The 25,468-nt window shown below is 53.2% G+C and overlaps 2 protein-coding genes across 15 annotated transcripts in view; both read right to left on the reverse strand.

Moving 5' to 3' along the window:
- FLVCR2 (FLVCR choline and putative heme transporter 2) overlaps positions 1 to 4,761 on the reverse strand; it is a 34,208-nt gene extending 29,447 nt beyond the window's left edge. The window contains exons 1-2 of one of the 12 annotated variants that reach the window (XM_027458482.3): positions 3,968 to 4,761; positions 1,903 to 1,944 (exon numbers count right to left, since the gene is read on the reverse strand). In XM_027458482.3, the coding sequence (XP_027314283.1) occupies positions 1,903 to 1,944; positions 3,968 to 4,480 (555 nt within the window). In that variant the 5' untranslated portion in view covers positions 4,481 to 4,761. Of the gene's footprint in view, positions 1 to 12; positions 67 to 616; positions 864 to 919; positions 1,100 to 1,902; positions 1,945 to 3,967 lie in introns of those variants that run through there. The other 11 variants (XM_027458481.3, XM_027458483.3, XM_038180225.2 and 8 more) reach the window with 11 other exon arrangements.
- A 10,023-nt stretch (positions 4,762 to 14,784) lies between these two features.
- On the reverse strand, positions 14,785 to 23,906 carry BATF (basic leucine zipper ATF-like transcription factor). Of its 3 annotated transcripts, none has more exons than XM_038179957.2 (5): positions 23,804 to 23,906; positions 23,268 to 23,348; positions 19,906 to 20,223; positions 18,163 to 18,267; positions 14,785 to 15,392 (listed from the first exon to the last, which is right to left on the reverse strand). In XM_038179957.2, the coding sequence occupies exons 3-5, from the start codon at positions 19,969 to 19,971 to the stop codon at positions 15,183 to 15,185; spliced, it is 381 nt and encodes a 126-aa protein (XP_038035885.1). In that variant the 5' UTR covers positions 19,972 to 20,223; positions 23,268 to 23,348; positions 23,804 to 23,906; the 3' UTR covers positions 14,785 to 15,182. The 3 variants fall into 3 exon arrangements, with proteins under 3 accessions (XP_038035885.1, XP_071894547.1, XP_071894546.1); XM_072038446.1 differs by having other exon boundaries at positions 23,544 to 23,898; XM_072038445.1 differs by lacking the exons at positions 23,268 to 23,348; positions 23,804 to 23,906 and adding an exon at positions 20,834 to 20,851.
- Positions 23,907 to 25,468: the final 1,562 nt, after the last annotated feature.

Raw genomic sequence — 25,468 nt, forward strand, 5'->3', positions numbered from 1 at the left:
CCAGACACTCACCCCACACCACCTCCTGCAGATTCTTTCCCTCATTTCAAAACACAAGAAAAGAACCTACCAGAAGAGAGAGAACATTTCATTCATGCTTTATCATCCGCTTTACCTACTTCAAAAGCCATCACCTCATTACTGCTACACTAACGCTCCCAGCACTATGCAGATAGCACCTCAAATCTCCGCCTCAGGCTGTTTCTTTAACAGAAGTCCTAAATCACCTAAGTCACAGAGGCATCCCAGCTCCATCTGAACAAGGACAGACCCCACCCGGAGATTAGTAAGCTGTTGCATCATTTTTCCCCCCCCACAGGCAGAGACAAGCATAAAATTGAAGTTTCCTTTCCTCCTAGTCTATCAACAACTTCTATCAACTCCTGCTAAAACATGAAGCATCAAAATTACAGCAGAAAAATCATCCAACAGCCTGAATCCTTACCCCAAGTCCCTCAGAATGGAGAGAACCAGGGAGAAGTTTGTTTTAATCAAAATCAACACAAACAAAAAAAAAAAAAGTGCTGGTGGCAGAGCAATACAAAGTCACAAACACAAATGTCTTTCATTGCTCCAGTAGAACACAGTTAACACAGTGCTCTTAACACCAAGAAACCTGAACAAGCATTGCCCAAGCATGGCAGTCCAGTACATGCCACAGGAACTGATGCAGAGAGCTGAAGAATTCCAGGACCTGTCCAGCTGGCTCCAGCTCATATATCTCAAATAGTCACAAGAATTCACCTCATTACTTAAACATCCCCACCACAGCAGAGATTAGTGCCATCAGGCCACAGCACCATGCTTCCTCACCCCCAAAAGGCAGCAAAGCAATTATTTTAAAGAAAGGGACAAGGCCAGCTGCTCCAGCTAACCCACGCTCCTGCAAATGCTAGCATCTCAGAAGAGTATTTTTCACCTGCAGTCTTACTACCAGACAAAAATGACGGGACAATCTCCCTCTGAGGTGGAACTCAGAAGCCCATCTGCTGGAAACAGCACAGCCCTGATGCATACCACTCCCTCCCACCCAACCTTTGTGCACAGGACTAATGCAGATGTCCAGCACCACATTCCTCCACAGGTGACACTGATGATGATGTAGAAGACCCACCACCACTCACAGCTGCATTTCTGATGCTTATCAGTCAAATTCCTCACAAATTAAAACACAGCTGAAAGGCATCACTTCTATTTCCTTATCCTAGAACTTCGGCCTGAAGAAAGATGCCAATGTAGATTTTCTTGGTCTTTTAAATCAATAAGCTGATAGTAATATTTTAATGACATTAACGATCTCGTGTCAAAGTATCCAATTTACAAGTAAATCCCATTCTATACCAACCCATATACGAACTTGCAGGGACAAGGAAAAAGAATACAACAACTCGTGCATTTCTCTGTTAAAATAGGAAGAAGTACAATGTAATGTATACGAGAAATGGGTAAATAAAGAGACTGTGAGAGTGCTCTGTCTAATTCTTCTTTGCACTGTGATACCACAGCCAACGCACCATGACCAGAAAAGCGTGAGGAGAATCTGATATTATCTAAGAGGATTTTTATTTATTTTTTTTAAAGATATTTAACACACCACCTGGCATTTCAATAATTTACTATTGAGAGCTGAGCTTGAACCTGAAGGTTACTGTCACACAGCAAGCAGTCTCTGTGTCCTGAGCAGACATCAGCCCAGCAGTCACGGATGAGCAGAGCAGCAGAGCTCCCCTCAGGACAGCACTGCTGAGTGCAGTTTAAGGTGGACAGGACCATAAAGATGCAGGTGTATCAAACAAAGAGGCAGTCAAACTGCTCTGCTCACCCATGTAGCTGCTGGTACTTCTGCCAGATAGGGATCTTAGTGCTTGGCACTTGATAAATAACCATGTCAGAGATGTCTACCTTGAGGATCTTTAACTTGGACTGTAATGAAGTAACACGGCTCTGAAAAGAAAACCACACAGTTGTAAGTGAATGACCAGAGGGAATAATTTGCCATACTGAAATTACAAACCCACCATATTGTGCCCTTCACTGTCACTCCCTAAAACATACTCTTTAACTACAGACTCAGAAAAAAAAAGGAAGCTTCTATTTCTTCCCCCTGGTCAACCTCAGCAAAATAGCTACTTTTAACTCACCGTAATTATGCACATCAGGACCCTTGATTAAGGGAATGAAATGAATAGGTCTTTGCTATGGAGTACACGCTGCCTTTAGTCATTGCCATTTCTTGTCTCCCTGATTCTCTAAAACGAAAGTCTGGGCTTACAAAGCAAGGGTTATGTACTGACCCGTGGCCTAACTGCAATGTCAGTTCAACCCCCAGAGCAGTGTGGAGAACCAAACGTCTAACCAAAGTTTGCCTTTCACAATTGTTAGACTAACCCACCCCTTTCAGGGAGATGAAGATACTACCTACGCACATAGCACGGGCTGAACACCTCATTGTTTGGATTTCTTATGCACACTATTGAGTAATTCCACCTGAATAAAAAAAAGGAAAAGTCTGACAGTGAAATGCTCAGTTACTTATTTACTCCTAAATCAGCAGTGTTCATGCCAAGTTAAATGCCTTCCACTCTAAAGATTCATTTAAAACACATAAAAAACAGCCCACTAGCTTGGGTGGTAAGAGGAAAGTGAAAGAGGAAAGTTTAGATTCACTCAGAGAAAGGTGAGCATGATTTCTCTTTCCAAAAGCTGTAAGCCAGAGTCTGCCTAACACAGTTCCACAAATGTCAGTTCCTCAAATGTTATCTCTGAGCATTCACCTCTTTTTGCTACAGCAGTATTTCTAATCAGTACAGAAAGGCAGGATCTTGGGGAAAGGAGACCTTGAATCTTGCTGATAATTTTGTGTGCTGTAGGAAGAATCATGCTTTACAAACTACCCAAATGGCAAAAAAAACACCAAAATCTGAATGGTGTCCACCCACAGCCCAAACCAGAGTCAGCTGAGGGAAGTGTGCAGTCACATGGAAGGGATTACATCAAGTGTTGGAAGTTGGAGGCACGGGTCTAGCTAAGCTGCTAATGCCAAAATACTTCCCTCTTCCTCATGTCAATGTCACAGAGCTGGCCTCACTTCTCTTACTCTGTGCTGCATCAGCGTTAGTCTATCTGCTTCACGCAGCAGGGATCAGTGGGTGTTCCAATGCAAGGGTCAGCAGGTTATTTCCCTGATCCTTTCAAAACTGTGAAAAAATTATCTCCTCCAAGCACCAGCTAGCTACCAGAAAAGCATGTTACAGCTTGAGCAAGCGTGAGCCACTGGCCTCCCTGACCTGCCTTTATACAAGTGTGCTCAGAGGCCTTACCTCCTCCTAGCCTGGTGGAAGATTCGCTTCATTTCACAACAACTGTGGAGACTCCGTTCCTTTTTTTTTTTTTAAGGGAGAAAAGTTGGTTAAAGGCCTTTTCCCCTGGGCCCAGACACAAGGAGGCAGCAGCTATTCTCCTTCACCCCAACTAGTAGCCAGCAGGAATAGGATATTGCCCTGTCAAATCCCAATCCCAATGCAACCGCAGCCCTGAGATTTGCTGGACACTCGGCTGACAGCATGTTTCTCAGCACCACGCTTCCCTCTCCACTCCATCCCTCTGCTACCCCACCACACCGCTGGAGCAGAGACTCACAGACAGGGGAGCAGGAGGGAAACGGGGAAGACTTCAAGGCCCAGCACTGCTTGATGCCAGACCTTGTACCGCCTCCAACTTCGTAGACCCAGATCCCACTCACCTTGGCCACTGCATCCACCCCACAGCCAAATTCAAGCTGTGTCCCTCCCCATACAGGCTCTGAGGGAAGCTTTGTCCAGTTGCCTCTTCCCCTGGCTCCATCCCTCCAGGAGGGAGCACACCGAGGCCCTGTGTATCTCCTCCTCAGCTTGTCGCTTGGCCCCTTGGCACTCCCTGGTCCCTCCAGGTGTCACCCAGCCCCACCTGGGCAGCACCCACCCCGTACCTGGTTCCCAAAGACAGCGATGGAGCAGGCGGTGGAGACCTCGCGCGAGCCGAACCAGACGGAGGCGATGCACGAGGGCATGCCCAGGATGAAGACCTGCGCCAGGGAGCAGATGACCTGCCCCAGCACCGTGACAGGGAAGAGGGGCGGCCGCAGGCTGCCCAGCTTCACCCAGGCACCCAGGGCGTTGAGGGCCGAGCCGGTGAGGGCGATGAGGCGCAGACCCCTCCTGTCCAGCAGCCAGGCGACGGGGAAGAGCAGCGGGATGTAGGTGAGCATGTAGCACATGGACAGCCAGTCGATGGCGAAGGCGCTGACGCCGTAGAAGCGCATGAAGACGTTGCTGATGCTGCCGTACTGGATCCACTGGAAGGCATTGCACAGGGAATAGCTGCTGAAGAGCAGCAGCACAACCCAGCGCCGCCGGGACACCCGCACCTCCCCGGCCACCCCCGGCCCCCGCTCGTCCCCGCCGGGCTCCGCCGGCTCCTGGAGGCTCTCCTGCCGCACCATGCCGGCCCCGCTCGGCTCCCCGCAGCCAGCTCCGGCCGCTGGGCCGAGCACCTGGCCGGGGAACCTCGCCCGGCCGCCCTGCCGCCAAGCCCCGGCCCCTGCCACCGCCCCCGGCCCGGCCCGGCCCTCCCGCCCCGCCCGCCGCAACGCGCCGCCCCTGGGCCGCGGGGAGCGCCGTGTGGAGGGGCGCTGACAGGGCCACGGGGGCTGCCTCTGGCCTCGGGTGGTCCCCAGGGGGTGGCCGCCGTGCTGTGTGCTCCAGCCCCGGGGCCTGCGCCCAGAAATCGTAGCACCTTCCCCGGCGCTGTGGCACGCTGCTGCGGGGGCAGGCTGAGCGATGGGGAAGTGTTCAGCCCTCAGCCGGGGTGTGTTCAGCCCTCAGCTGGGGTGTTCTGCCCTCATCTGTGGTGTTCAACCCCCAGTCCTGTTGTTCAGCCCCCAGTCCTGTTGTTCAGCCCTCAGCCCTGGTGTTCAGCCCTCATCTGTGGTGTTCAGCCCCCAGTCAGGGTGTTCAGCCCCCAGCCCTGGTAATCAGCCCTCAGTCCTGTTGTTCAGCCCTCAGCCCTGGTGTTCAGCCCTCTTCTGTGGTGTTCAGCCCTCAGTTAGAGTGTTCAGCCCTCAGTCCTCTTATTCAGCCCTCATCTGTGCTGTTCAGCCCTCAGTCAGGGTGTTCAGCCCTCAGCACTGCTCACCTCAGAGCAGAAACAAAAGATCCCCCCCCCAAACACCAAGGTGCCCCTCTGCAAATCGAAAGCACCAGGCAGCCCATGCCCTCAATGCAGACCGTGGGGACACATCCCCGCACCAAGCCGGCTGCCCAAGGCCCCCGCCAGAGCCCACAGATAAGCACTGGGCAGGGACACAATGTCCGAGGGCACAAGGGAGGGTATTGGCGTGCTTTCTAATCCCTGGTGCAAGACAGGCTGCAGCAGACAGATAAACAGGAGTCACAAAAAGGCTGTGGATTGGCCCAGAATTTTGGTCAGGGACAACACTGTGGGGGTGTGTGCAGCCTCTGACCCAGTCTGAAATGCCGCGGTGGGTATCTGGAGAATATCTGGAGAAGGAAGCATTTTTGTTTTTCACTTGAGTTGGCTTTCAGTGAGTTTTTATGCTGGGGCACACTATGAAACGAAACACGCAGTGAAGTCAGAATTAAAGCATTTCAGTTCGACTGAAGCAAAGCAGACAGAAGTGATGTTTGTTTTCATCCTCACAGGGAACTCTCAGTCAGTGAGTCAGCTTGTGTTTTCCAATTGCTTTAGGAACATGTCACCATGGCAGATTACTGCCTAGAGATCACTTACAATCTGTAATTCTTTCAATTAACATTGTTATCTGAATTGTATAAAGATTGCTCAGCATAAGCGTTAAAACGTGGACGTGATTGCACGCTGGTGTTGTTCAGCTCCCTTCCAGCGTTAAACGAGAAGCTCAAAGTTCACTTGAAAATATGTGAGTGATGACCTGTCTTTAGGACGTCATAAACAAAATCTGAAACAAAATCTTAGGCCAGAGATGAAAGAGTGATGTTTCTTTGGCTTGTATTTACTTTGTGGACCACTATAGAAGGTACTGGCGCCATCCTCCACCTTATCCACCTGACTGTTGCCAGGATCTAAGGCAGATGCTCAGCTTTGGTGCCTTTTTATCGTTACCTGCTATGCAATCAAAAGAAGAGAAGCTTTGGACAAACGAATTCCAAGGAGAGCAAAAGTCATCTTAAGTGGCTCTTGCTGCGTATCCTCACAAAGGTCATATCTTGTCACCTGTGGGTTTTCTTACTCACAGGAGTGGCCAGAAAGCACAGCTGGAAGCAAGTGCAACCCCTGCTGTGTAGTCTGCTGAAAGCACCACTGAGCAGAGCTGCAAACCATCCTGTTCTGCTCCTCCAGGTCATCTGCCCATGGCTTTGCCAGTGAGCCTCCAGCCTCACCTGGGGAGCTCATGGTATTGCTACAACATACAATAACATCGGCTTTTTAAATAATAACCAGGAAAGACAAATTTAGAAGCAAGAGCCAGAAAAGAGGTTTTCAGTTCCATTTATTGTTAGGTTAGGCATCCAGATTTTCTCCAAGTTCTGGGCTGAGAAAACAGAAATGACAGAGGAATTTGTTCTCCTGATAATATAAATTTATCAGGAATGTGATGAGTGATAGTGGCACAGAGAGCAGAGGTGAAATGGAAAAGAACTGTCATGGCCCAATAGCTATTTAGTCTGAGAACTGTGAGAATAAAATAGTACAGAAATTTATCTTTTAGGTTCATCAAATCTTAAAAGATCTCTACAAGATTCCCCACAATATCATAAAGAAATCAAAGTTACCCAGAGGTTATGAATATCATTGGTCGAAAAAGAAAGATCGAGAATAGAAATAAACAGACAATTTTAGCATGACAAACTGCATTTGCTCAGAGGAGTGTCGTTTGTTAATAATCCTGAAAGCAGAGGGGGGAGCACAATTTGCAGATGGCAAGACATTATTTTTGTGTTGTTCAAGACCAATTTAAACATCACTTACATTTTGTATGCAGGTCATACAACTTCAGGACTGTAGCTTTAGCTGTCCAGAACTGAAAGTGTTATCACGGTCCTTGGCATCTCTAATTTGTAAACCAGGAATAACCCAGAATAACGGAGTTGTGTCCCGTATGGAAATCTGTAGAAAAAGAGCTCTTGGCAGCAGAAAGGAAGAAATCAGTGACCATCCAGGACTGAGCATTGTTTGCGGGCTTGGGTCACACAAAAGAGAGGGAAAAAGAAAAAGTAAAAAAGAGTGTAATTTAAAAAAAAAAAAAAAAAAGTTTTGATACTGGTATGCATTAGGAAAACATTGAGGGCAGATATATTTCTTCACATGGCTAAAGGAAGAAAAAGGGCACGTGCAGAAAAATCTTTAGATATATGAGGGGAATAAGTAATACACTTAATACACTTTGGTCCTCCCTATTCCAAAGTAGAGTCAGAAGCAGTCTGCCATCCTGAGTTGCCTCCTAGTCCCATCTTCAGCTCCTAAATTTCTCCCTAAACTCCTCAGTTTTACCAATTGCCACCAAAAAGTTTATAGCGGAGCAGAGCCTGCCAAGTAGGAAGCCTTCTGCTCACAGCAAACCACTGTCTGAGTCCAACCAGCAAAGTCAAAGAGTAAATTAAGAATGACTAAAACACAGCCCCTACTGAAAATAACAGCTGAAAGCAGAAGCATGAAGGCCGCGCTCAGACCCTGGTGACTGGAGCCTGTCAAGCCAAGCAGCCCTGAATCCCCCACAGTCAATTCAGTCGAGTATCATTCATATACATAGGCCCACACTTCCCAGAACTCCTCTCCTCTGGTTTCAGGGCTGCTTGGTTTTGTTTCTGGCTTTATGAACTCTTCAATCACCCCTTTATATCATTCGCCAATTTCTGGACAAAAATAAAACTCCTATGCTTTGCATTTCTTCCCCTCTTCATTGCCGCATCTGTTTCTACTCAGATAAGCCTCTCTCTCTTCTAGAAGCAGCACAGCAGCTGCCTTTGGATTTCCCCAATCACAGCCTCTTTATATAAAAATTTCTTAGCCATGAAGAATTATTTATATTTCAGGACAACCCCTTGAAGTGGATTTTAAAGCTTGAGGGAAATCTCCTGTGTAGCGAGGTTGGCACGAGTACTAACAGAGGTTGCAGATTTCTGTAGCCAAAAGTATCTGTGAAGGTTGGAAGGCACTAAACCAGAGGCAGGTCCCAAATTAAATGTAACTTATTAGGCCATCAGATAGAGCCTAACATCTCTGCCTTCCTTACTGACCTCAGGAAAAGCCAGCTTCTGACACTCTTGGAATACGTTGTGCCTTCGTGACCAGTGAGGATACGCAGCTTATGTTCTGGAAGGGGTGAAGAATATGCCTTGGAATGAGCTTGGTTTTCTCAAAGGTCATCCAAAAGACAAGTCTAGGGATGATGTTGGCTGTGATAACACAGCTTTCTGATTTCTGGTGGATGAGAACAGGTCTTAGTGACAGGCAAGGACGTTGAACGGGTGGTGGGAGTTGGCTTGGAAAGTGTGAGGAAAGCACCTTAGAAACTTGTTCAGGAGAGTGATTCTGTGATGCCTTTTCCCTCCCACATTGGGTCAGAGGCCCAAGGAGTAGGTGGCCAAAAGGTGAATGTTACCAGAGGAAAAGTGGGTGCTCAGGGATCTACCGGATCTTCCAACCACGCAGATCCTGCAGAGACTTCAAAGGAAGCTTGGGCCTCCGAACGGGAAGTGTGTGCACTCACAGGATCCGAGGATGTCCCTCGCTCTCAAATTCACAGCAGTGATTTGTGCCTCTTAACTCTTATCATTGCACTTGAAAGGTTTAGTTAGCACAGCCCTTAGGTGGCCTTATCGCGTTTTTGACTGATGGGATTAAGGTCTAGAAACAATGTCGGAAGACCTCCCCTTTCACAACAGGGAAGATTGCGAGGTCTGTGTCAGGGGTGGCTGCCACAGGTAAGTTAGACATTAAAACTCAGTGACTTTATCAGAAGAAAGGAAAGAGGGAGAAAGCTGGGCTGCACATGGGTTTAGGCTGATAAGGACAGTGGCTGGGGAAACATTTTGAAGGCGTTTTAGCTCCTGACCTTAGAAATTGCAGATAGAGGGGTGTGTTCGTAACCACAGTGCTGCAGCAGTCCCACCAGGAAGGACAACACCGCCACTGGGTCCAGCGCCCCAAGTGCTTTAGTGGAGGTCTTCAGAAGCCACCACTCATGCCTCCAGCCCCTGCAGCAGGATCCGAGCCCAAACCCTTGTTCCAGGCCAGAGCAGGGAAGGCTGCGAGCCCTCTGCTGGCACCTGTGGCTTTCTGCATCCCACCGGCCTTCAGAAAGTGGGAGCCAGCACACAGCTTACAAGTCCAGTGGCTTGGTGTGTTGCCGTGGGTTAAATAGACGATTATTTGGATACCTTAAACCTTTACAAGTCTTTCCTCTTATTTTCCTTGTGTAGAGATCTGGGGACACAGTGACGAAGGGCTACATTTACAAGTGCAGCGCACAGGCCCTGCAACATTCAAAATTATGCAAAAATTTCCCCTACACAAAGCAGGATGGCGTGGGTGCACAACCTGGAATATCACCTAGGGAGACTGCAGGCCTCAGAACCACCACAGCTGGTCAGGGAATGACTCTGAGCACCCAGCCTCAGATGCTCAGGTCCAGCTCGGGTGTGGTGTTGTATGGAGGAATCGCACAGGCTTGAGCTGCAAAGAGTACATGGGACTGCAAAACTGGTGTGCTAATATTCACATCTGCCTTGCTGCAGCAAGAAAAAGGCAAAAGAGGAGTGTACAGGGTGGAAGAGCCCTTAGAGCTCTGGTTCCTCAGATGTGCCGGTTGTTGGTTAGCACACACCCCTTGAGACACAGGACGGTTACGGTACCTCTGCATGGCCTTCTGCAGACAGATACCAACTTGCTCTGCCCCGTGCTCAGATCTGGCTGGATGAGAACCATCTCTCATCCAAAAGCGTGCAGCTGTGGTTAGTGTGGCTGTGCTGCTTCAGCTTCTAAGCCCAGCTCTCAGCTTTTTCCTGCGAAAGGCCGTGGAGACAGCCACGCACGGTCTCTGTTGGCTCTGTCGTTGGAGCAAAACCACCTCCCTTCTCTGCTGTGCACCAGGCACGCACATGGAGCATGAACACCTCTCTGCTCAGTGCAGAATAAAAGAAGTGAAAAAAGAGCCAGCTAGACTCAAAACTCAGCCACAGTCTAGATTTACATCCCCAGTCCTGATCAGGGTCACAGATTAACCCCAAATGCCAAATTCTCGAAGTATATAAACCCTTCTTACTCAGCATCCTCCAGCCTCGATCTCAGTGAGTCATACCAGTTCATGCCAATGACACAAAAAAAGGTTTTCATCTCCTAATGCTTGCAGCTGGCATTAATGAATTCGTAATTAAAGAGTGCTGGAAATGTATGTGGCTCAGTACCGAACTCAGGCATGTTCCTCCTCTTCCTCCCACTCTCACTTCAGCAAAAAGGAGAAACCCAGGACAAGTACTGGGCACCAGGGTACCATCACTGGGGCTCAGGAGAGAGTAAAGAATTGGTGCAGGGGCTGGGAGGAACGCCCCTTGTTCTGCGTGGATGTCTCTGAAGTGGTAAGAGTCTCAGCAGCTGGCATCTGCAATATCAGCTTCAAGAAAAATGATGTTATGTAGGAACCTTAACACACTGCTTCTGACCCTGCTCTGGCAGGAAATAAATATGCATTGCCTACGGCTTAGTTTGGTAGGCTTTTGATTAACCTCATAAACCTTATGATTAACCTGATTTTGATACAACCTCATGTATATAAATGTTGCTGCTTCCCTGCTCAGATCCCATCCAGAGCATTAATAAACAAGGTGGCAACAACACGGCAGAGCAAGGACGCAGACCACACAAGCACCATGCTGTTTTCTAGGAGAAAATCTCACTATTTTGCACCACATTTGCTTTCTCTCTCCTTGCCAGCTTTTGATTTGGTTCTCAGCAGTGATTCCTGATCTTGTTTGAACTCTGAACTATCAGCACCCGGACAGTATTCTTGTACAAGTGCTGCTTTGGACACTGTGCTCATTCTAAGAGACAGAGGGAGGGTCTCTTTTGTGGGCTGTTGCTTCGGTTCAGCATGCAGGAGATGATCCTCTTGCTGATGTGGGCTGGCAGCACTAGGAGAAGTGACTTCTGGGACAGGCTTTGCAAAAGGAGTGTATAAATACTCTGGAGCCACAGCAAAGTGGGCAGCAGGGGTGCTCAGTCTGTCCTTTGCCAAATTAAGACATAGGCCTCAACTTCTCTTCTGGCTCCTTGCATGCTGTACTTGTGTATTATCCCTTTTTCTCCTCTTGAGAGAGAAAACTGAACAAATTGACCTGCATAAATTTGGAGGGAGGACATCACAGTGGTGACAGCTGGGACCATAACAGCCCTATACAATAGGAGGAATGTACTTTCCCGTGGGCTGGCTGTGTTTCTCCCTACCTTGACACTGAGCGCATCAGGAACCTGCAGCTGAGCTGGGGAGGATGAAGCAGAAAGGGAATACCAGGCATAAATAGTGCCCAGGGCTTCCCAGCTGGGGAGGTACATTAGGCTTACGTCAGCACCGGGTGTCATATCTTTATTTATCTTACTGTAGAAGCAGCCCTGAAATGCTGAGCCTGAATCCTTGTGAAGTGCTGAGTACGTGCTTTTCAGGGAGATGGAAAGGAAGAAAATGAGTGCACCTTCTGTATTTCGTGACTTGCTGCCCTTCTGCGGAGTCGCCTGAGCGCCGTGGTCTGTGGGAGGTACCGAGGTTCCGTGAAGGACATAAGGGAAAACACAGCTCTCGTGTCCTCCTGCTCCCCTCTGCAGCTTCTGGCTGTGTCAGCAGCTCTGTGCCTCTGTTTCGTCCTGCTGCAGAGGAGACACTGGGCAGTACATAAATTTGGAGACAGCTTTTGCTAAGGCTTGAAGGGCATCCACAGTGGCTGCCACCTCCTCCCTGCCCTCCCTGCTCTCTCAGCCCCCAAATGTCTCGGGACCTGACCGTCTCTCAGCAGGAGCCTTCACACACGTTAACCTTGATCCTCCCCATTTTTTCCACGGGGTCTGGTATCAGCCAGGCTGAACTCAGAGACACTGTGCCATACGGGAGTGCAACCAGAAAGGTTTCTGGGCTGTGAGAGCTCAGCCTGTGCCCAGCAGAGGCCAGCACAAACGCAGCATTTCGGCAGGCTGTGACAGCAAAGAGCAATCTTTCCACTTGGCCTTCCTCCACTCAAAAGGAGCCTCTCTGCCTGCTGCAAGCTCTCATCGCTGCTTTGAGAGAGCTCTTACCTAAATGAGGGACAACGTGGTGCAGCAGAAAGGCACCGACACATGGCTGCAGCCTGCCTGGATGGGAACAGGCCCAGTGGCACCCCATTTCTGTGCCCATGTCACCTTCCCGGGAGCAGCACCGTGCCCCTGGAGGCTGGGCATGGCCACGAAGTGCTCCCAAGGCCCTTTAGAAGTGCAAGATGCCGCTGAGATGAAATTCAAAGAGAATTGCAATCAAAGCAATGGAAGATGACTGCCCTGCCGGGCCACCACCCTGTCCTTCACTCCTCATTTGAGTTTGTTAACAGCCCATTTGGTGACAACAGTGAGGGCCATGCTGGAGGACAGGGATCAAAACTATTCGGGCCCAGGAGCCTGGGAAAGAGGAGCAAGAAGCAGCAGAGGTACAGCAGTGATGGGATCTCCTCACGTTGCCTGAACAAGCAGCTTGTGCAGCATAGCCTCAGGGCAACCTTTTTATCATCTACTGGCAGAAAGCGCGGTGGCCCTGAGCGGATGTGCTGTCCCCAGTGTTTGGGTGCTCGGGCCTGTCTCCTAGGGGACCCACTCCTCACAACACAGCAAGACAGCCTCTGAGACACCTAAGAATAACCAGCAAGAGTAGAGAGGTCAAAAACCGCTTGAACCATGTAAATCATCTCCTGTGATGAAGACCGGGGAAAAGACAAGTCAGATTGGAAGTTGCTTGGCCTAGCGCCAATGCCGAGTGCGTGGCCGAAGCGGCCGAGCACAGAGCTGCCTGGAGGCCTTCCAGCTCGCGGCCATGCAGGGGAAGGGCACCCTGGCTGATGATGCCAGGACTATTGTTTAGGTTCTGGGGAGGATGTTGTTGCACACCCGTCTCCCAGTCTCACCACTTACCACTTATTTTCGTTCTGAGTTGCAGTAAGAAGTCTGAGACGTTACCAGTGAGTAGTCTAGCAATTCTGTGGGCATTTCAGAGAACCCCACCCAGCCTGCAGCATCTCAGACCTTGACAGCTCTGCAACAAAAATAGTGCCTTTGTGTCTGCGTGGTACCTGTGCATCAGCCTTGGACCGTCTCCATCTGCAGCTAAAACCAAGCTTCGCCTCTAATAGCCACGGAAAGCACAACGGCTGGCAGCAGGGATGGTGGTTTCACATTGTTGTCAGTGATGCTGCATCGTAAGTCAGTGCAGGCTTTGCTGGTGCTGTGCTGCACCCTCCAGTGAGGAGGGAGAGCCTATGGTGCCCTGCACAGCAACCCCAAGCGAGGCAGCAGGAGCTCTTTTCTCTGGTTCTGCATCACCCAGCAAGCACAAGTGCACCAGAGCAAGGGAAAAATCCAGGAGCAAACCCACTGGAAGCTGAAGGAGAAGAAGTGGAGCCTCGTAAACCCCTGTAGAGCTCAGGATGGTCATAACTGCCAGGCTTAAAGGTCCAAATCCCTGAGAAATGCAGTTTGGAAAGGGCCTGTGTAGCCTGGGTGGCTCCAAGCAAGGCCCATGCAGGAGACCAGCAGCTCTGGCTGCTGCGTGAATAGATGGCATGAAGCCTCCTGGTGTGAGATCTAGCAGAGAGAGGGGGTGCAAGGCACTGAAGTGGCTCCTGAGGCTTTGTTTTTTCAAACATGGAGCCTGTAGGTGCAGTCTGGGTGTCTTATACCCCTGCTGCCACCACCCTCTCCTGTGTGAGAGCATCCCAGCATGATCTCCCCTGTGCCAGCACTGCTTCTGTAGGGTGCTGACAGCCGGGCTGATGAGCTGACACCCACCCAGGCGTCCCCAGCCATGGTGCTTCCCATGCTGTCTCTCCAGCTGGAGGCAGGAGGTTCTCAAACCTCTTCAGAGGCCACGGCAGGAGAAATGGCTGTGCTTCCTGCACCTCTCCTGAGGATGGCTCCCTCAGGCACGACATGGCTTTGTTACCACCCCGCTGGTGAAAACAGGCACAGCACAGCACACTAAAGGCTTTTCCTGATTGCTCTCGGGGCTAGACTGATGGGTCTAAACCCACCTGGAAATATGCCCCTTCTCCTTGCCTGAAAGAAGGGTATGTAGAAACTGAGGCCATTTAGCTCAGTTCCTCAGTTAAAAGCCTGCTTCTGGTACCTTTTCCTGAAAAAATGGCAGCTGATGCTCCTTGGCGAGGCCAGCAGTCCTGAACCAATATTAGCAACAGGACCTGCACTGGCAAGGAGGCTTCAGCCTCATGCAGGGGCTGGTGCTGCTAGCCAGAGCAGGAGTGAGGTCCCGCTAAAGGGTGAGGCCCCGCTTCCCCATCCCCTCCAGCACAGCGCCACCGCCCCCATCCCTACTGCCGTGCTCCTTCCCAGCCGTGCTGCTTTGCAGCCCCCAGGCCACCCCACAGGTCCCTGCTGCTCAGAAATGAGGCAGATGAGACATCAGCAGACATGGGGCTGTTCCCTGAACTCCCCACTCTCCCCTGCCACCGCCCCGCTCCCACCGTGCCACGCAGGGCCTGTTGAAAAACAAAGCGCGCAGCATTTTCATTCTTTATTTTACAAAAATAAACCAGTTTTGCCCTGGTACTCTATGGCCCCCCACCTTCCCCTCTGCCCCTGCTTCTGTTCCTCTGCCCGGAGCTCCCACTGCTCCCGCCGCAGCTCGCACGGGGGCTGCCCGTGCCCACGCTCCCGCGGGGTCCCCAAGCAAGCACCGGGGAAGGGGTTGGTGCCCTTTTGCGAATGCTCCTCTTCCCAGGATCCAAGCTGGAAACTGCCCGAAGATGCCTCCTGGTGGCCCTGCCGTTTCTGCACGGGGAACAAGTCTTGGACAAAGTCACTCAGAGTACATACACGCTGTGAGAAGGGCCGTCTGTCTGTCTGTCTGTCCCTCTCCGGATGGAAAAGCGAGCCCCACGAGGTTGCTTCTTGGCCGCTCAGTGCTGGAAGCGCGGGGAGCTGATGTGGGGCTGGTGGAAGGAGTGCGTGGCGTAAAGCACCTCTGGGGGTGGCGGCGGGGGCGACGCCAGGATGGAGCAGAGCGGTTCGTGGGAGCTCAGCACCGAGGTGAAGTGCTTCATCTCCTCCGTCAGCTGCCGGATCTCCCGGCGCAGGGCCGCGTTTTGCCTCTCCAGGTCTTCGCTCTCCTGGGGAGACAAAAACAGGGGGGGTTCCTCAGCTGTAGGTGTGAGTGGGGAGGCTCTGGGGTGCAGTGTGGTACCTGGTTATTGTGTGTAGGGTCTGTAGGAGCTGCCCCACATCAGGACACACCACAGCATCACAAGCTGCAGCCCTCCCTGACCCACCTCCTTGCAGCAGGATGGGAGCGGGCGGAGGAGGTGGCCGTGCTGGAGCTGGGGTCCCGTCCCCGCACCTCTCAGCCCAGCAGTTTCCAAAATGACAAGTTTCCGGCAAATTCTGCCCCGAGCGGCGGCTGGGCAAACCCCCCTCCTCCAGCCGGCCGGGTGCGGGCGCGATGCTGGCGGCCCCGGCGCGCTCCCCGGCCCCAGCTTACGAGAAGTGACTGGGGTGTGCGCCCGCCCAGGCTTTCTCGCTCCCTCTCACGCACACGCACGCCGTCGTCCGCTTCCCGGGCCGCCTGGCCGGGGGGAGGGTGCGCTGAATAACCGCCGTCTTTAACCAGAAAACCACCTGCCACAGGAAACCTGTCATTGCCCTGGAAAGAAAAGACTCACTGCTTCCTGCTAGCAGCCGGGGAAACCAGCGGCCCGGCGGGGAGGAGGGGGAGACGCTTGAGTCAGAAGAAAAGAGAAACCGAGGCCTGAGAAGAACCGAAGTATTGCTGCTGTTAATGAGGATAACAACAAAGGGTCTGATGGTGATGCTCGGCCCTGCCTTGAGGAGAAAATCACAGCCTTTGCTGCACAGAGGAGCCAGCTCCAGGCTGGAGCATCCCAGGCTCTGGTAGCCTGGGCAGGACCAAAGGAGATAGGGAGGACTCGGTGCTGGGCTCCACGAATTCAACCAAAAGCAGGACCCAAGGCTCCGAGGCCCTGGAGAGCTGCAGCAGGTCCCTGGCAAAGCGAAGCTGTCACCTCTCCAGCCACCATGCTGGCTTTTGGAGGCGCGTGCTCTCTATGCAGAGGGTAAAACGCGGCTGCAGCACCAAACGAGCATCTCCGGGCCGCGACAAAATGCTTTGGAAATCGTGACTGACGTCAAACGCGGGAGCTGACGGGAATCACCCGCGGGCCAGCCTCCCGCTGACTCATTCCCCTCAAAGCACAAGCTGGGAGCCCTGGGGCAGGTGGAGATGCTGCGACACCTCCACAGCCCAGGCTTTTCTGAGCAGGACTGCACCCGAGAGGCACGGTCCTAATGCTTCTGCCATTGTGTCCCTGCCCCTGGGAAAGGTAGGAATCTGTGCTATTGGTGGCATCTGAGCACCTAATAACATCTCTTAACAAAGTGGTTTGTTGTCTGCCCTGAGAAGAGCAGCTCATGGAGCACAGCAAGTCAGGATTTTCCTGAGGGAAGAGTTCAAATCCACCTCTAGTTTGGCCTTGGACAGAGCACCAGCCCTGAGGAAAGGCTCTCCCTCCATCCCTCTCAGGCACGGTCTCCCAGAGCCATCGCTGCTGACAGACCTAACAGTCGGCCCAGAGCCGTGCCTGCTCTAGCAGCACCAGCAGCTGCTCAGGAAACAGTGAAATGTCCATCGGAAACCCACTGCCAGCATGGACTGAGGGCGTGATGAAAAGGGAAAGGCTCAGGACCAACTTATCAAGAATCCGTCCCAAAAATGGGGATTTGGGGAATACAAAGACTCCTAAGTCAAAGGGTGTTTTTTTGAAGACCAGCCTATCACATTTGAAGGGGCAGCCAAGCCCTGGGCAGGGACACAGATGGTCTCTGCACGTTCTGCATCCTGCTCACCAACGGCCCAAAACGCATGGGATTGCGCCTACCGAAATGCAAAGCACACGAACACAAAGCACCCCTGTGCTCTGACACCGCCCACACACACACAGCAAGAAGTGGCCATCCCTCCCGAAATGCAGCCTCACGCTGGGAAGAGCCACCAGGGTACCATAGGAGGAGAACAGGACAGGGAGAGTGAAACCAGAGCAGGGAAAATCCATGCTGGGCAAGAGGAACAGCCCCCAGGCACTGCACAGTGCTCAGAGGTAGGAAGGGATGCGAGTCCTGCCATAGGGACATCTTCAATATTATAAACTGATTAATATTTATCTATCTCCACGGTGTGGTGCCTCAGAAAACAGATCAGGGGCAAAGCCCGTTTGGTTCTGCAGGGCAGCACTCTCCATAGCAAGGGACACAAAGTGCCACCGTCTCAGAGGGGTGTCCCTGTGCACCATGGCATTGCTGTGAGTGACGGCATGAAGCACAAACCCAGGGAGCACCAGCCCAGGCGAGCCCACACGTTTGAAGAGCTTCTGCCTGAGCCTGTCAGGAGAGGCTTGGAGAGGAAATTGGTAATGTCAGACTGAGAGATCAGTCTTGTTCTTGATGCTAAACCGCCTGCTAAACTGAGGGCTTCGGTGGCAATCCCCCTTTCTGACGGGCGGTGACGACAGGACCTGCCAGGCATGAATCCTGGCAGCAGACCTGTGTCTGCCAGCAAGGACACCCATGGGGATGGGGGGAAAGGTACTGGTGACACAGAGCAAGTCACCATGACGTTTAGTGGATGAACAGGAGGATTTCGCTCTGGACCTGCTGAAGGAGGACTGTGCCTGGGCATCTGGGTGGAGAAAACCTGCCCGCGCTGGGGCTGTGTGCTCTCAGCGATGGCACTGCCACCAACATCCTGCCCTGGCCCCCCTGTTCCTGCCCTGCCCCCACTGAGCACTTCTCCAGGTCCCCAGGGTGCAAGCACGTTGTCCCCGGGGTGAGCCCTCAGCGCCGGGGACGGGGAAGGACGGGAGCGCTCACCAAGTGCAGCGTGTCTGCTTTCTGGGTCTGCCGCAGGCGGCTCTTCTGGGCAGCAATGCGGTTCTTCTCCCTCCTCTGGACTTTCCTCATGTCATCGGAAGAGTCCTAGGGAAACACGAGGCATGGAAATGAGTGCGATGTTCTCTCCCCGCTCCTGCTGGGCAGGAGGTGGGGAAGGGGACACCGCAGATAACATTGCTGAAGCACGGGACATGGGACACATCTCTCCAGCACTGAGCTAAAGCCCTGCCCCAGGGACAGGTGATGCTCTTGGCATCCCAGATGCCAGGAGGGACAGAGCTGATCCCCAAACCGTCCTGGCACAGCTGTTTGATGACCCTGCCCCTTCACCAAGATGTGGCTTGCCCGGGATGTGGCTTGAGGGACCAGGGCAAGGACCTCTCTCCAGAAGAGAGACAAATTGAATTCCTTGCCCGCAAAACCTCTTTGTTCCCCGTTTCCCTGCAGGGATACAGCACTGCAGTCCTTCCAGCTCCTTGGCTAAAGCACCTTACCAGAGGTTCAGCCTGTGCTTTCCTCCTTCCATCCCATCAGATCCCAACCCCTGCCCATCACCCCTCTCCCTCAGCCTTTAAGGGTTTTGCAGACCCTTACGGTGTGGCACAGCTCCCTAAGACACTGCATGCTTAACTAGGCAGGCTCCAAGCTTTTGCCTTTTCCCCAGCCCTCCTTTGCTGCAGCTCTCCTGTCTCTGTGCTTGCTCTTTTCTCAGCCCCTCGGCAGTGTCTGAAGCATCTCTAAAGCCCCTCGGGCAGAGGGGAGCTGGGTTTCCCGGCGCCAGGTCACGAGCTCCGTGCAGCTCCCTTCTCTGCTCAGATCTGGTCCTGCTGCTGCCTCCTGACAGTTAAAACCGTCACACAGACCCTTTCATCTTCTATTTTCATATGGTACTGCCTCTTTTGTGGACTCTCTAACATTCACATCACTGCTCCCCCACAGGACTACGAAACTCAGCCACAAAAGTTATCTTCCCAGCCCATCAGTCTGTCCACATCCTCTCCCCCCTCCACCCCGCCCAAGATCTTTTCTCTTCTTTGAACTTAACCGTTTTATCCTTGCCTTCGTTGCCCTGCCAGCTCCTCAGATGCAGCAGCTCCCAAGCCCTGCACCAAGCCCGGTCCTTAGCAGCCTCTGTGCTCCATCCCCTTCTCCACCAGGAGGCATCCCCATCGTGGGCTGCACGCCCCAAATCCCCTGCTCTGATCCTCCCTGAGATTCCTGAGCAAAATCGGGGGTAGGTGCTGGTGGTGCCAGCCCTAGGCAGACGGGAAATGATCTCTATAATAAAGCTGGGCCAGAAAGGCGATGGGATTTCTGTTAGCAGCGGGGCTTTTCCCGGTCCCTGAGCGCTGTGCGGGGCAGGGGGAAGCAGGCAGGTCCCCCGGAGCCACCTGCTCCAGCGAGGCCGGACTCCCCAAAGCACCAGCACCCTGCTCACCGCCTCCCACCCAGCACCCAGCACAGGGCCCACGGTGCCCAGGGGTCCCGGCACCCCCTCGTCTTGCCCTTGACTCAGCCCCAGCCCTCGGGGCTCCCTCTCTGCTTGGCAGGCGCTGCTCCCGGCTCAGCCCCGCATCCCGCTCTCCCCGTCACCGTTCCTAGAAAGCCCCAGCACGGCTCATGGTGCAGATGCTGGGCTGGTACACTTCCTCCCGGCCACCCAGGGCCACCTGCCCTCCCTGGAGGCCAGCAGGGGAGGGCTGGGGAAGGCTCCCTGCTCACCTGCTTGCTGGGAGGGGGAGACTGGCTGGAGCTGCTGGAGTCGCTGCTGTCGGAGCTGTGGGGCATGGCTCCCGTCTCTGGCTCCCAGGGCCTCTTCAGCTTCCTTTATGCTCACGGTGTGCCCGGCTTCTCTCTTTCTCCCTTTGCTTTGCCCCCTGTCCTCCTCTGCCTGCCCTGGGATGCTGGCTGGCCTCCCTGCGTGAGCCCGTCCCGGAGGCACGCTGTCCTCCTGCCCCGCGCTCTGCTACTTTCTCTGCTCTCCGCTCAGAGCTCTGCACCTTCCCTTTAGGTCTCAGGCCTCCTGTGGTTTCTCAGAACCTAGGGGATGTAAGCTGAAAGTCACGTGGCCGGAAACTTTAAGGCGAAGAAGAAAAGTTACAGAAGAAGAAGAAGAAGAAAAAAAAAAGCAGAAAAAAAAAAAAAAAAAAAGCACATCTGGGAAAAACGAGCTTCAAAATAGCCTGAAAAACCCCCGAAAAACACCTTCAAGCGGTAGAAAAACAGCGAGATGGGTTTTCTCCGAGACAAACAGCAAAGATGTAAAGGGAAGAAAAGCCCCGGCCCTGGCTGGGAAAGCGGGACCCTCAAAGGAGGGCAGCGCGGAGGAGGTGGTGCCGGGAGCCCCAGAAACTCCAGGGGCCTGAGGAGCGGTGTGCCCCGGCTGGTCCGGCACCACCCCGGCCCCTTTGGGAAGTCCCTGGGAACCTTCCCCATCCTGCAGCCCACCCGCCCCGTCCCACCACCCCCAGCATGTCCCAGGAGGAGACCAGCACCCTCAGCAGGCACCAGTGCCTTGTGTATGTGCGGTGACCAAGGCCCACCTAAGCAGAAAGGCTTGGGATGGAAGAACGTTTGGACTGGTTTTGGTAGATTGTAATGGCCCTGCGGGGCCAACAGCTAAGCCTGAGGCATAATTCTCACTCCACACCTCAGCATGAGCATGCCCGTACTCCACAAGCCTGTCGTGTACAGGTCTGGCTCCCTGCTGCTCTCCTCTAGCCCCTTCCATCACAGCTGGCAGCAGAAGGCAGGACTATGGGGAGATAGAAACATGCTGTGGGCACCCAGCTTGGGGCACGGCCCCTTATTCCTCCCCTGCTCTGGCACAGCAGTAACTCACCGCTGCAGGAAGCAGCAATTCCCAGTTCCCACTTACTGGTGGGAGTTCCTTCTGCTTCCTGACCAGGAATACTGCAGCCCAAACTGCTGCCCAGCCCGGTGCTGCACCTCCAGCCCCAGCAGCCCACGCTTTAGAAGCACAGAACAGTTTGGGCTGGAAGGGACCTTAAAGCCCACCCAGTCCCACCCCCCTGCCATGGGCAGGGACACCTCCCAGCAGCCCGGGTTGCCCAAAGCCCCATCCAGCCTGGCCTTGAGCACCTGCAGGGATGGGGCAGCCACAGCTCCTCTGGGCAGCCTGTGCCAGTGCCTCACAGCCCCGTGTGAGTGCCCCTCACGTGGTGAGCAGCGTTCGCAGTGGGACATCAGCGAGGGCACCTGAGATGCGTTTGTCATCAGGGCAAAGCGTTGGGAGCTCCGGGTTGGCAGCCTCGGGGCAGCACTGAGCACAGTGACACAGAGGAGAGCAGACTTGGCACGTAGCACAGGTTTGTGTGGGCACTGCCGGCACCCCTTCGAGCCCTGGCACTCAGACAGCACAGGGACGTGGGGCTGGCTACCGGCTTGGTGGCTCGGGGAAGCCACTTGGCCTGGCTCCAGTGTCACGGCCGCTCAGCCTTAGCCGTGTCCGTGTCCCTCTTCAGAATACCCTGTGGCACCGCTGCGCTACCCTTGGCCCTATGACCTGAGCAGCTCACAGCCCCCAAAGGCAATGCAGGGCACTGGTGAGAAGAGGGCTGAGCGGGGCAGTGAATTCGGGGCTGGCAGCTGAACCATTGAACCATCCATCTGCTCGCTACACCACTACACTTCCTCTGAACCCTGCAACCCCACACGGCGCTTCCTTTCCAGGAAGCAGACCGTTGGATTCCCGCTGTCCCGAGGAAACCCACGCTCCTCCCGCACCGAGCAGACCTCACAGACCGCCTCGGCACCCGGCCACCACCTTCGGGCATCAGCGGCTCCTTCAAACCCTCCGCAAGGGCTCTACAAGCTGTTGTAGCTCAGGGCAGGACGGAGGGAGCTCCTTCCTCAAGGAGAAACGTCCTTGCCCCAAATTCAGCAGATAAGCTGAATTCCCTCCTCCGGCATTTGGCAGTCCCAAGCGGCCGAGGGGTGACAGCAGGCGGCGTTGGCAGGGCATGGCACCGGGAAGCCAGGTGTCCAGGTGGGAGCTGGGCAGTCTGCACAAAGCTAGCCCCGACTTTTCTGCAGGAAAATCCTGTTTGATCCACAGCAGGAAGGTCTGGAGCTGTGCCACAGCCTGCCCTTAGCTGGGCTTTTATGGACAGCCTGGGGCTGATGGAGGAATCCCAGCTGGTAGCCTGCTGTCCCAGCCCAGGCTGTGCCCTGCTGGCGGGGGCAGCTCAGGAGCCAGCGTCCTAATCCCTGAGCCTCATTTAGGTGACTAAATGTACTCGGTGAATAGCATCCCCTGACTTTCTCTCTGGGATCATTGAGGTTTCTCGATCGTAATCACAGCAGCTGTGAAATCGTTATCAGCACCACTGGAAAAGCTTACAAGGGTTAAGTCACTGCCGTGCCAGCAGACCTACAGAGCAGGGATAACTCTGAGAAGAGTTTAGGGGAAGGAAGGGGCCACCCAGTTCTGCATCGGTCCCTCGTGAACAGCAGCAGACCCTGCCGAAGGGATCCCATTATCTTGGGGTGTGCAGGCGATGTGAGGTCAGAGGGCACGACCTCGAGTGCCGGAGAAATGGTTTGGCAGCAGCAAGGTGCAGTTCAGCAAGAGCAAATGCAAATGTAAAGCAACACGAGGTGTGTGTAGAAGAACTGGGGAATAACCAGCCAGGCAGCAGAATGGCAGGGAAATATCCGGGGGTTGCAGAGCATCACAGATCACATCTGGGGGTGCAGGATGCGAGGGGGCGACAGCTCCTCCCAAGCCCTGGAGCAGAAAAGCCCAGAGGAAAACAATACCAGGGGTGAACACACCGAAATCCTGTGCTAAGAGGAAGGAGTGAAGACGCTGCTGGCTCTGTTTAGCCTAGAAAAGAGAAGTCCTGGGGGCGGGCAGGGGGCGGGGGAGGAAGGAGCCGTCTTTGACATGTTGTAATGGAAAGAGTGGTCAGCTGTTTTCTGTGCAGCCAAACCGGGCTTCAACAGCAGCAAGGAAGATTCAGGTCAGAGGTTTGAAACAGGTTAAGGGTTAGGAAGGCCTTGGGATGGGCTGTTCAGGAAAGTTATCCCGTCCCCTTCGCGTGAAGCAGCAAGGAACAAACCTCTGTCAGAAATGGTCCAGGTTTAATCCTGCCTCTGTACGATGGGTTAGAGAGGCATTCCCAGGGTTTAAATAAGGAGACCTGTTAAAAATGAATGAATGAATAAATAAATAAATAAATAAAGCTGCTAAGAGAGTCAGGTCTTAACTGTAGGCAGTCCCTGCATCCTGCCTGTGCACACAGGAGAGAAAGCTGCAGCTGCAGCTTCCTCATAAACCTGCTGCAGGCTTCAACAGCAGCGTTCGAACTGCAGCTCACCTCATCCCGCTCACTCACCTTTTTTGCATGACCATTTAGTGAATAGTGCTATTTAAAAATCCAGCCTAGAGAAGCTGTTGACTTCAGCCTCTTGTAAACCACCGAGGTTGCTTCTGCTTCGTGTGTAACATTTCATGCAAATACTTTCTCACAATATTTGGACAATCGCAACAATTTGCATATCATTCCCCATATGAGTTCAAAGACTCGTGTAGGATACAGTGCTGATAAGAGATGCGGAGTGAATGGTGATGCTGAATGAAGTCCTCACTCCCTACCAGACAAGATCCTGCTGCATCCCCTTCTGGTAGCACACATTGGTCCTCTCTGCACCACAGGTGGCTTTCCCAGCTGGCAGGAGAGCTTGTCTCCATCCCCAGGGCTATTTATATCATGCTGGGCTCCACAACTCCATGATCCACAAAGGTTCCTTCCCTGGCATTGCTGCATTACCTTTCTCACTGTCCTGGGGTCAGATCCTGCTTTGACATCCTGCTTTTCCATTTCTCCACAGACCCTTTCTAGGGTCCATCACTCCGGCATCTGAGTGCTTCAGCACTGCTAATGAAATGGTTTTCTCAGCCACCTTTCCAGGTGAGGGGGTAGAGTTATCCCTGTTTCACCACCATGAAACACAAGACAAAGAGGGATTTAGGTCATTAGTACTCTTTAATTTTAGACACACCATTTTAACCAACTAGAATCTAATTCTTCAGTGTTTTTGGCTCTATAGAGTAATTCGTTTAACCAACCCCCAGCTCCCAATGTCTGCGACTGCAGGTGCAACCTTTTAGCTCTTCTGTAACCCAGACCTGGCAAATGAGGAACAAGTGGCTGCTCCTGTGAAAGACTCACTTGTGCAGCTCACCGAGTTACTTTGAGGCAGATGCGGCTCTCCAGGGAGGCACTAAGGGCCTGCCCAGGAAACCTTCTTTCTTTCTACAGGCCATTGCTTTCTTGCCTGGTAGCAGTTTCTCAGCCCTGGTAAGAAAAGAGGCAGCCCAGTGCGCCAGCTTTTCATTCCCTCTGGCTGTGGTCCAGCCTGGGGGATAAAGAGGTGGCCATCCAAGGCAAAAAGCAGGAGGTGATTTTATGTGCAAGGTATCTGACACTAGGTTGCTCAGGCAAAGCCATTTCTGGCAATTTCTAGCTCTTCAGTACTCATCTATGACACTTTCATGATTATTATTTTTTTAAATGTCATTAGTTCTCTTCTGGCGTGTCGCTGTCTATGTGTTAAAAGAAGCAAACTACGGAAAGTAAACTCCCAGTGTGCTCCCAGTGTGGGGGGGAGGGCTGCTGGCAGAGCCTCAGGCTCAAGACACAGATAATTGGTGTTCGCCCCAGGCTGCTGAGGGGGTCAGCCACAGTCTGCCATCCTGTACATACCATCAGGTTGGGTAATTAATTGAGCAACCTCTAATCAGTCCCTGGCAGGGCTTAGCAGCTCAGGAGCAAGCTCAGGTGTACGTGTACCCAACTCCCCAGGCCAGCAGATCCCGAAGCCTGGCAGAGTAGTGAGAAGCCAAGGCCGACCACTCTCCCATAGCCTCCTTCACAGCCCCTGGCCCATTTCTGGCCAGGAGCAGACCCCACTGCCCAGCCTGGCTGGATGAGCCCCCCGGGAGCTGCGAAAGGCCTCACGTGCAGACGCTGCTGGTGGAGCAGGGCTTCTCTGCCTCTGCTGCACGGGGCCGGCAGAACTATCCAAGCGCATGGACTGCAGGGCCGCAGATGTTGTCTGACGGTTTGACTCATCTCGGTGGCAGTCTCGTTTGGCGATGATGGGGAAGGCCCAAAGAGGAAGGGCAGTGACCCGTTTAACCAGAATGGCTGATCCACCCAGGGGCACGCTTACCGGTGCTGGCAGGGGGCCGCAGCCCCAGCTTCCTTCGTGTGTTTCCAGGCCACACGAGCCCAGCAGGCCTTCCCCGCTGCTGGGA

This window comes from Anas platyrhynchos, chromosome 5 (assembly GCF_047663525.1).
Source record: "Anas platyrhynchos isolate ZD024472 breed Pekin duck chromosome 5, IASCAAS_PekinDuck_T2T, whole genome shotgun sequence".
NCBI classification, from domain to species: domain Eukaryota; kingdom Metazoa; phylum Chordata; class Aves; order Anseriformes; family Anatidae; genus Anas; species Anas platyrhynchos.

Excerpts from the sequence above, each read along its gene's own strand:
- BATF (XM_038179957.2), bottom strand. The coding sequence starts at position 19,971 with ATGCCCCACAGCTCCGACAGCAGCGACTCCAGCAGCTCCAGCCAGTCT. Across the intron at positions 18,268-19,905 it reads CTCCCCCTCCCAGCAAGCAG|GACTCTTCCGATGACATGAG; the intron begins GTGAGCAGGGAG and ends GTGTTTCCCTAG. Across the intron at positions 15,393-18,162 it reads AAGCAGACACGCTGCACTTG|GAGAGCGAAGACCTGGAGAG; the intron begins GTGAGCGCTCCC and ends TTGTCTCCCCAG.